The sequence below is a fragment of the Octopus bimaculoides genome, chromosome 15 (assembly GCF_046866305.1).
Source record: "Octopus bimaculoides isolate indiv1 chromosome 15, ASM4686630v1, whole genome shotgun sequence".
Taxonomy (NCBI): domain Eukaryota; kingdom Metazoa; phylum Mollusca; class Cephalopoda; order Octopoda; family Octopodidae; genus Octopus; species Octopus bimaculoides.
In genome coordinates this window covers 28,027,988-28,039,081 of record NC_142942.1, presented here as the reverse complement: position 1 = coordinate 28,039,081, position 11,094 = coordinate 28,027,988, and the positions used below count along the sequence as shown (strand labels likewise).

The following is an 11,094-nucleotide window of genomic DNA, read 5'->3' as shown; positions in this document are numbered from 1 at the left end:
TGAATGGGATTTTTACTGCATACACTTTAAAATATACTCTTATTTGTTTCAGTCATTTGACTGTGACCATGCTGGACCACCGCCTCTAGTCAGGCAAATCGACCCCAGGACTTATTCTTTGTAATCTATTTTTAATGACTTCAACACATCTCCACCCAATTTCTCACATAATCTTATTCTATTCCCCCCCCCCCCCACAAAATCATGACATTTGCAGGTTGGTGATATCCTCAATTAATTTTCAATGGGAGTACGGTTAGGGCTCTGAGCTGGCCAACACACCAGTATTTTTAGTTTCAAACATGTACCTAACTATTCTAGCAGTGACATGGCACATTATCCTGCATAAAAACTGGCTGACCACAACTGCAGAATGCTGCTTGTGTATATGGTTACATTCACATTACCATGGATTTATATCAAAGGCCCAATATCTGCTGCAGAAATCACTCCGCATCTCCAAATATTTAGTGAGCTATCTTTCACCTAAGTCTCGCGTACTATTGCCAGAGCCAACCGAACTAAACTTGCTTTCGTCAGTGCAGAACACATGACCAGTTGTTGCCTGCTCAAAGCATGTGCTCATTGCTAAAGACTAACCCTCCATACTGACAAGAGGTAAAACAAGCAAACAATAAAACACATTCTGTAATCACAACTTGGCTCTTGCAACAGTAACAAAAGGATCTGTAGCAAGAAACAATTTCTAGTTACCTGACACTGCTTTCAGAGACAAAACACAAATACTAAAACCATCAAAGACAAACAACAAAATAAGGCTTAAAGAATATTTATTTTTGGCCTGAAATATTTATTCATCCTCTTGGGAGCGAAGACGACCATGTGGATTTGTTACTTTTATGTTCAACTGCAATGCACGATCAACTATATCTTTCCTTTTCTTGCTGGAGACACCATGAGCAATTTCAGCTGCATATATTCGATTTTGCATCATCAATATTTCCAATTCCTTTTCAATAGAAGAGAAAAAGAAATGAAAAACGGAAAAAAAAATATTTCTAAATTACAATTCGTACTTAATGTAAAACTCTAACACAGTTCCTAACAGTAACTAAATGAGTGTCTAATGTCAAAAACCACTTATCTTTCAGAAACTAGACAGATAACCAATTTGCACAGGCAAATGCAAAGGAGATGTCCAAAAGAACTGATTTTATAAATTTATTTTACAGGCTTACACCTTTATCGTCTTCAAATTATTCTCCAGTTGATGCAATGCTGGAACTCTTGCAAAGTGATGCCTTTTAACACACCTGTTGATTTTTTTCTTCACCTCTTCCACATCTGCTAATTCTGTAGCACCAGCTATTGTCATCAGTGATGACCATCGAAAAAAAAGTCCAGATCAACTTCTAACTATTCTCTCAGCCCACGACAAGCATTCAGCCATGACTGCTTTTCATGTTATATGAGCAAGTGAAGCACAAATTTTGTCAGCAGGAGCACCAAGACACACCAATCATTATCAACAAGCTCACCAGTACTGCTGAAAATGTACTCTGCCCTTACAGCCAAACATGGCTTCATCTACAGTGAAACTTTCCCCAGGTAGATACAGTTTTATAACCATTAAGAAATAAACCAATTACAGGACATTAGCAGAATCAAATGTAAACACATATTTTCAAATATCTCATCTTCAACACTATACTTGAGACATTTGGATCACCATGCCTTCAGGACTCCAGTCGATCCACAGTTGAGGAAACTGTTTAACACCAAACATAACATTGATTGAGAAAAACACTCATTTCTGCAGTATAAGTTGTCTGCTGTAGTGGATCGTTTCTTCCACAAATAGAAACCATGTTGCGCATATTTGCTTGTTTCCTCCGTAACATAAAAAACAAACTTTCCAAATGGTTGAGCACCAGGCAGTAAATTGTGTTGTGGACACTTTGCTGTGAAATCGTAATAGTGATTGGTGTTGTAACCTTTGACCATGTTTATGATATCATTTTCATCACTTCTGTTCTCAAAATATTCCTCATCTGAAGACAAAATACGTTTTCATTTATATTTTCTATATCGTCAAGAATAATACTTTCAAAGTTGGAATCACTACTTGCTGACACCATTCCGTTAAAAACTAAGATACAGATTTCTCTTCAAATGTTAAAAAAAAACCATGCGATCTAAACAATTTCACAGTATACTTGAATAAAAGTGGGAAAGGCTTCATCTCGTATTATCTCAAAGCTACAAGAATTCAATATTAGATTTATGTTTTAGCGATTCCGTCGAGCAGCTGGATACAGCCGGATTTGGTTGGTTTAAACAAATAAAGGGGAATTTTGACTGGTTTAAACACTAGAGGGTTTATGAAATTTTCAACACAAATCTCACTAGTACATCCGTGAAAATGGAACATTTCACTATGTAAACCATTGTTCTCCTTAGATAATTGTAGAAAGATATTAGATTTAGCCTCAGTCTTTCCAAGGAAACAAAATCGTTAAATTACCTCCTTATACCCTTTCCTTTGGAGTGATTACCAGAAATGAATTATGCAACACATAAATGGAAATGGGAAAAAAACAAAAAAGAAAAACGAAGGATATAGTGATTCTTCTTGCAGATACACATGTGAATGCAGTCAGTTCCTCAAATGAAACGTGCATTACTTTTCTTCAGATTTGCTTCACTTTCTTGGAGGGCTAGATACAAAGAAATGCCATAAACACTTCGGAAAAATGATAGGTTTGAAAAAGAATTGCGTATTTCATGCATGTCACCCAGCTTCAAATTAGCTGAGCTTACAACTGTACTTGTGTTCTCTTTGCAGCAAAGCAGGAAGTGGCCACACTCAATATGTAAGTGATGCAGTGAGATCACTGACAGGCTAACGGAAAATACCAAAGTTAGCTGTAGCAAACAAGAACAAAAATCCTTTCAAGTGCTTGGGCAAGTTCCTAAAAATAGTTGAAAGCTTCCATTATCTAGGGACACAACAACATAATAAATTGGAGATCCACAATAGTATTTTCAGGGCACCTGGAAAGACTTTTGCTATAGATTCCGCTCCATTGTACGCTAGTGTAAAAAGCAACAGAACAAATGAGAAGGGGGAAAGAAAAACAAAAAGTTTAACATGCAGTGGATAGGGAAAAAGACTGAATTGACATGGAAATATGACACACATGGAGTACAACATGCTTCAGAAGCAGAAACAATTTGTGGGGAAGAATACCAAGGTAGACATAGAGAGAGCTTAATTCAAATGCTTGGAAGGATTTCTACAAGTCATTGACAGTTACAAGAAGCAGTGGAGGCGAATATTTCAAAATCTAGAAACCAGAGTAATAGCTGAGTAGAGAAAAGTTCAAAGAGCTTTTATTTCTGCTGACAACGAAGGGCAGATTGTATAATACATGTGCATTGCATCTGGTGGATGCAGTTCAGTACGCACAAAAAAACTTATGAAAATTTGGGCATAAAAGATATGAAATGTAATGTGCAAGAGAAGCTGAATTCCAGAAAGAGGTTGATGTAGAAAAATTAGAAAATAAATAAAATAAAAAGGGTTTGAAAATTTTACAACAGCAAATAAAGATCAAGATACTTACTCGAACATTGTGAACTAAAAACTTTCTAAATCCATCAGGTAGCATATGTTTGGTTTTTTTATTTGAACCATAACCAATATTTGGCATCAAGTATTGACCTTTAAACCGCCGTCGTACTCGATTATCAATTCCCTTAGGTTTACGCCAGTTTGACTAAAATGTTAAATGAAAGACATGTTTTACATAAAAGTTTTTACAGGCACACAAAAAAATCCAACAAAAAACACCATAAAACAAACCTTCAGTTTTTTATACCTATCAGACTGATGTCTGATAAACTTTTTGGTACGTTTCTTGATAATAGTTGGCTTATGGAGTGGGCGCACCATTTTTGTTCAATAAACTAAAGGAGAGAGAGAGAGAGAGAGAAAAGAAAAATTTGAATAGATTACAATAAAGGTAGAGGAAAGAAAGACACACTAAGAATGAAATATAATAAATAAGGTAAAATACATTTAGCATGCTAGCACACTGCCACAAATTCTCTCTTGATATGGTATTTGACAAGACAAGTGCCTGATTGTTTCAGCTCCATACCCCAATACTTGAATAATCTGGAAATTTTGCTTTCATTTTTCAAATATTACCAGTTTGTAATATATACATATGTAGTTGTCCAAGTGATCACCCCAGCAATAAACCAAGCAGGAACCTAACCAATGTGCTGAAATAGCAGTGTAAACATCACGCCCTTTTATTAACCAATAAATTGTTACCTTGTTTCAGTGAATGAATGCCATTTATTTCATAATACATACTAAAGCAAGCAATTTCATGCAAGGTCGACAGACAGATAAAATGTAAACTTATCCAATCAACTCATTAGTATATTGTCTGCACAGGACTTACATTTTCACAGACTGGAAACAAAGAACAATGCTGTGTAACAATGACACACATTGCAACTTTTATGTGATACCAAGACAAGGAAATACCAACGTACAAACAAAAGCTTTCTTCAGCACCTGCCTACCATATCCACTCACAAGCCTTTGATTGGCTCAGTGTTAGTGTAAAATTATAAATTTTTTTAAATATCAGTGTGAGGCTGCGTAAAAGTGAGAGAGAGAGAGAGAGAGAGAGCATACAAATGGATCTGGGAAATTCTTTTCAAGTTGGCGTTCCGACTGTGTATGTGTGTCTGCATAAGTGCTACAACTTTGTTCCTGCTAGTAACTATTCTTTCTCTTGGTTTATTTTTTTAATGTTTGTTGGCGATTTTATGATCAGATTCAAAGATACGTTTTTATTAATTTTTTTCTTTTCGCTTATATTATGTTTTGAAATGTATTATATAAATGCAGGCCCATAATTCAATTCTTGTTAGGTATGAATCAGGAAGCCCTTAGATGCAGAGACGTTTGGAACTTAAAATCTTTCATTTTATTTTCGTTTTGTACACAGACTCACAAGCACACACACACCAATTCTTCCGATTCACGCCAACTTCAATAGAGGTACTATTCAAGAACGACTATCTAGTGCGAATGTGCAAAACATGAGGTTTTTTTTTAAAAAACAAAGTAAATGAATTTTCTTTTTTAAATCTTACTCTTAATACATCGTTATAGGTTCTTCCAGAGTTTATTTTGGTGTCACACTAATTACACACGTGTTCGAATTCGATTACAGGATTTTATCCTTCTAACGTATTTATGGTCCCATAATGCAGCCCTTCATACATCATCTGAGATGACTGGTCTCTCAAAATCTACTGTTGTTCAATGGTACCAGTACATTACAAGCAATTATCTCCTGCATAACCCCTACCAAATTGGTGGACTTGGGAACATCGTTGAAATAGATGAATCTATGATGTGCAAGCGTAAATACAACAGAGGTAGAATGTCACAGGAGAGGTGGGTTTTTTGGAGGATGGGATAGAGAGGATAAAAAAAGGATTTCTAGTCTTTGTACCTGACCGTTCTTTGGAAACTCTTCTACCCCTTATCAAGAAATTTATCAAACCAGGTACTACTGTGTATTCTGATTGTTGGAGTGCCTATAATGGGATTACTGAAATAGATGTGACCCCCAAATATACCAATTTCAAGGTGAACCATTCTGAAAATTTTGTTGATCCGACAACAGGTGTTCATACCAATTCGGTTGAGTGTTATTGGAAGAACGCAAAACGATTTAAGACTATGATGGGGGTACACACGGACATGGTCGAATCGCATCTCGACGAATTTCTTTGGAGAGAACAGTATGGTAAAACGGGAAATGAATGTTTTGAAAACTTTCTGAAGCACCTTTCAGAATGGTTCACATTCACGTGGAATTTCGGTAGCGTTCTTGAAAGTTGAATTTTCCACTAATCTTCGCTGTCGAGTTACCAAAAAGAGGTAGTGTGTTATTTTTATTTAATTTGATTTGTTGTTTAAATAATTTTTTTAAAAGTATTAAGAAAAAAAAAATTTATTTACTTTGTGCTTTTGTGTTATTTACAAAAATAACGTATTATTGTTATTTTCATAAAAAAACCTATTTGTTACTTTGCATAAAAAAGATATTTACTTTGTTTTGTTAAAGAAAAAACCCATTTTATTTCATTATATTCAGCCTCTAGATACATGCGTTCTGCGCATGCGCGCATCTACTAATTTGGGTACGAGCACACACGCACTAGGTAGTCGTAGGATCGACTACTCACGACTAGCTAGCGCGGATGCGCACTAGGACCGTTCTTGAATAGTACCAGAAAAACCCGCACATGTTTTGCGCGAGACGCGCACTCACGCTATGTAGTCGTAGGATCGACTAGTCAGGACTCACTAGCGCGCACCGGGACCACACTTCTTGAATAGTACCGGCTTTTTTTCTTCCAGTTTAAAATGAGATATTGCTGGCATAATTTCGTTATATCTATATTCCACAACACATAAAAACAGAACAGGCACAAACAACCCATTAACTTTCTTCACCTATTTCAGCAACTATCACGGAAATACCTGAAGTCAAATGTTTTTGATAAAAAAAAAAACCGTCATAACTTCCGGTAAAATGTGTAAGTTAAGGTCAATATAAAGATCCGCACAGGGGAACAAAAAACAAAGATTAACTAGCCTGGAAGGTGTTAACAAGTATGTGGAAAACGAATATCGAAAAAAAAAAAAAAAAAGCGCGCTGGTGGCCCTGGGGGTGAGGAAGGATTTTCGGAAAGTTCACAAGACCCCGATTTTTCCGCAACTTCCGGTAATAATACATATTGATCTTTTTTACGGACTCCCACAATTTTGGTAATGGAGGATCCGATCATGAAAAACATTTTTTTCAAAATTTCCACCCACCCCCTCAATTTTTACTTCCCCCAGAAATTTTTTGCGAAATACGTAGAAAAATACGGAGATTACGACTCTGACAGAAAAAAAATCCTCGATGCCTTCAAGCAGACTATCCGCACGCTAGAAATAACAGCCAAATCTCACAAAACTGCGATAAAATAATGCAATGAATCTATTCACCTTTCTGACACGTAAAAAACACCATTTGATCGTGTCCGTTGCCAGTACCGATAGCACGTAAAAGCATCCACTACACTCTCGGAGCGGTTGGCGTTAGGAAGGGCATCCAGCTGTAGAAACAGTCAGATCAGATTAGAGCCTGGTACAGCCATCTGGTTCGCCAGTCCTCAGGCAAATCGTCCAACCCATGCTAGCTTGGAAAGACCAGCAGTAATATGACAAAAGTATTCATGTGAAATTAAAGTTTTTTTCTCTCCCATCAATCTACTGGTTAACTATGGAAAAAGTAAACAGAATCAAATTTTTATGTTAAACTCCGACCCAACCCGCTGTCTAAATATTAAAATGAATAGGCGCAGGAGTGGCTGTGAGGTAAGTAGCTTGCTTACCAACCACATAATAAAGGTTCAGTCCCACTGCGTGGCACCTTGGGCAAGTGTCTTCTATAGCCTGTGGCCGACCAGAGCCTTGAGTGGATTTGGTAGACGGAAACTGAAAGAAGCCCGCCGCATATATGTATATACATTATGTGTATCTGTGTTTGTTCCCCCAACATCGCTTGACATCCGATGTCGGTGTGTTCAGGTCTCCGTAACTTAGCGGTTCGGCAAAAGATATCGATAGAATAAGCACATGGCTTACAAAGAACAAGTCCTGAGGTCGTTTTGATTCGACTAAAGGCGGTGCTCCAGCATGGCCGCAGTCAAATGACTGAAACAAGTTATCTGTATAAGTACACGTATTCCATTCACCTTGATAATGCCAAGAAACTGTATTAACATCTGCCTGATGATTGGCTAAAATTACCCAAATTTCCTAATAAAATAAAGTAACTGGTTGATTGTTATCAAAATTCATTGTTGCATCGACACACCAAAATTAAAAGCAATTGGAGCAAAATTAAAGGGGGACTGGCGTACGCACACGAACAAGACACTGGCACCCGCGATAAAAAAAAAACCCTCCACATGTATAAACTGTACATAGGAGTGGGGTTGTGTACTCCCATCATACTCTTGAATCTGCGCTTTGCATTTTTCGAGTAACATTCAGTTTCTGGTAGGGAGGAGATATGGGAAAACTGGGGATGAATGTTTCCAGAACATTCTAAAACATATTTCAGACTGGTTAACTTTTGAATATTCTATTTCAAAATTCGTTTAATTTTTCACTTTTCTTTACGACTAAATTTGACTAAAATATTTTTTAAAATTCAAAATTTGTTTTATTAGATACACCCAATTTACAGTTTACCCATATTTATACGTTGAGGTTTTTTTTTTTTATTTCTTATCTCGAGTGCCACTGAATTGGGTACTAATTCAAAAGTGGTGCGCAAAACATGAGGGTTTTCGAAAAGTAAATAATTTTTTTACACTAAATTTGACACCAAAATATACCCTGGAAGAACGTAAAACGACGTTTTAAGAGTAAGATGGAGAAGATTCGACAAAGTAAAATTATTTACTTTGTTTTAAAAAACCCTCATACAAGTTTAGCGCATCATAGTCATCGTAGGATCGACTAGTCGCGACTAGCTAGCTTGGATGCGCACACCGGTACAACTCTTCTTAAATAGTACCGAAATAATTTATGAATTTCTTTCTCCACTCTTCCCTTCGCCGGAAAATTTTTTCCCCACAAATTTCTTTATAATTGTACTCTATGAAATTTAGATATCCATTTTCCTGAAGTCCTCTCTGCAACCCCCCCCCCCCGGTTCGGTGGCGCATTTTTTTACATATTCGTTTAATATACACTCTTCTACACTTGTTTTGTTCACCCATAGTCAAAGTAAACATTAACTATTTTCTTTCCTTTTCATAGCGTACCTTGTATAGCGGAATAACCCTATCTCTAAAAGCCGCGTGTGCACATCTCTTACCTCCGCCTTCGACTGCTTATTTATAATTTCAAAACATTCTAAGTGGTACACACTCTAGGACAACCGACAACACGTGGCATTTATTTCTAAGGAAACCAATTTTTATTGAATAAAGTGACAAATCGACATAAAAGAATGAAAACTCAATACCTAACTTTCGCAAAATTTTGAACGATTTGTAACAAGTTTTCATTTACAACACTGAATGAAACTGACCGAAAAATGAAGAGGCTGGGTAAATACCAAAAAGCAAGTGGAAAACGTCGAAAATTAGGTATGGATGGGTGTTAGTCAATTACCCAAGTTATTATTTTTTTTGCCGATTCGAACCAGCGAAGCAGGCGTATAGTTATAGGTTTGATATATTCGATCATAGGTCAGCAGGATCGAAGTTTACCAACGACACGCTAGAAATAACATTTGCATTACTCTCAATATGCATTTCGCGGTTAAAATTTTGAGAAATAGTAAAAAAACAAACATTAGGTGGAAAACACCTACGATTGTAGGCAATGAAGCTCTACAAAAACTAGCGACAAACTTATCCCAGCCTAAGAGGAATCTTCTGTGTGATTTCTAGGTCTGTGAGAAACACTAATCGACATAAATAGCATGAAATCACCAATTAAAATTACATTATCTGGACACTATTCAATTTGTAAGAAGTGACTTCCCTTGAAACGCATGAATTGCTTTTTCAACATTCATTCACCATTGAAGAAAATTTTCTTCCTCAGCTTAAAAACAATGAAGCAAATAGTTACCCATTCCAAAGTATATCTCCTACTAAAGATCACAATTCATAGTAAATGAAATTATACATGACGAACAAAACTCGCTAATGGCTATTTCGAACATTAACAGTGGCCGGTAGCATTTGCATCAATAACTTTCATCAATTAATTAAAATCACGAAAAAAAATTAACAGTATGACGCAGTAGTTATACATGATTATTATGAAATTGAAAAATATATATGATGAACAGAAAATACAAATTTGTAATCCGATTATACAGAGAAAAAAATTAAGACCAACTCACCCAGACAAAGTCAGCAAACGGAAAGACAAGAAATCATGCGCGAGATAAAGCGGAAGTACAATACTCGATAGTTTTCGTATTTCCATTTCTTAAAGATTTCTAAACACACACACACACACATATATTACGGAAATGTACTTTCATAACAAGTGACCTGATCTGAGATCGTGTGCTACAACAAAAGCAATTGCAGCATGGAAGATGTTTACAAACACATTAAAACCGTTAAATTCACTTCAACATTTAAATTTAATTCATCAAAATATTTTCATTTTGAGACTGTAACCTGTTCACTGACAAAAATGCCATGCTTCATGAAGAATTTTGTCAGTGAACACGTCATATATGTATGTATATGTATATATATATATATATATATATATATATATGTATGTATATATATGTCTGTGTATATATATATATATATATATATATATACCATAAATAATATATAATTATATGCATATATCCATACATATATGTACATACCGACATCTATATGTATACATGTATATGTATATATGTACGACTATATATATATATATATATATATCATTATTGTCGTCGTTTAACGTTCGCTTTCCATGCTAGCATGGGTTGGACGATTTGACTGAAGACTGGCAAGCCATCAGGCTCCAATCTGATCTGGCAGAGTTTCTACAGCTGGATGCCCTTCCTAACGCTAACCACTCCGAGGGAGTAGTGGGTGCTTTTACATGCCACCAGCACGAGGGCCAGTCACACGGTACTGGCAACAGCCACGCTCAAAGAGGTATTTCTTACTTGCCACCTGCACGGGAGCCAGTCTAGCGGCACTGACCCACAACTATATATATTTATATATATACATATAAATATTAAATATATATACATGTCTAGCGGCACTGACCCACAACTATATATATGCATATATATATACATATAAATATAATATATATATACATGTACATATATATATATATATATATATATATATATATATATATATATATATATATATATATATATATATATATATACATGTATATATATGTATATGCATGTATATATACATATATGTATATACATGTATATATATATATTTATATACATGTATATATATATAAATATATAT

At 35.6% G+C, this 11,094-nt stretch overlaps 2 protein-coding genes across 2 annotated transcripts; one reads left to right on the top strand and one right to left on the bottom strand.

The window, feature by feature from the left end:
- Positions 1-774: 774 nt before the first annotated feature.
- On the bottom strand, positions 775-10,115 carry LOC106867942 (large ribosomal subunit protein eL32). Its single transcript, XM_014913011.3, has 4 exons — positions 9,981-10,115; positions 3,827-3,930; positions 3,588-3,740; positions 775-970 (listed from the first exon to the last, which is right to left on the bottom strand). The coding sequence occupies exons 2-4, from the start codon at positions 3,914-3,916 to the stop codon at positions 812-814; spliced, it is 402 nt and encodes a 133-aa protein (XP_014768497.1). The 5' UTR covers positions 3,917-3,930; positions 9,981-10,115; the 3' UTR covers positions 775-811.
- Positions 4,886-5,896, top strand: LOC149132457 (uncharacterized). The gene is given in 4 exon segments (XM_089363357.1): positions 4,886-4,914; positions 5,159-5,453; positions 5,455-5,478; positions 5,480-5,896. Coding segments are annotated over 4 exon segments (765 nt in total).
- Positions 10,116-11,094: the final 979 nt, after the last annotated feature.

Excerpts from the sequence above, each read along its gene's own strand:
- LOC106867942 (XM_014913011.3), bottom strand. The coding sequence starts at position 3,916 with ATGGTGCGCCCACTCCATAAGCCAACTATTATCAAGAAACGTACCAAA. Across the intron at positions 3,741-3,826 it reads ATAGGTATAAAAAACTGAAG|TCAAACTGGCGTAAACCTAA; the intron begins GTTTGTTTTATG and ends TTAACATTTTAG. Across the intron at positions 971-3,587 it reads TTTTAGTTCACAATGTTCGA|GAATTGGAAATATTGATGAT; the intron begins GTAAGTATCTTG and ends TCTATTGAAAAG.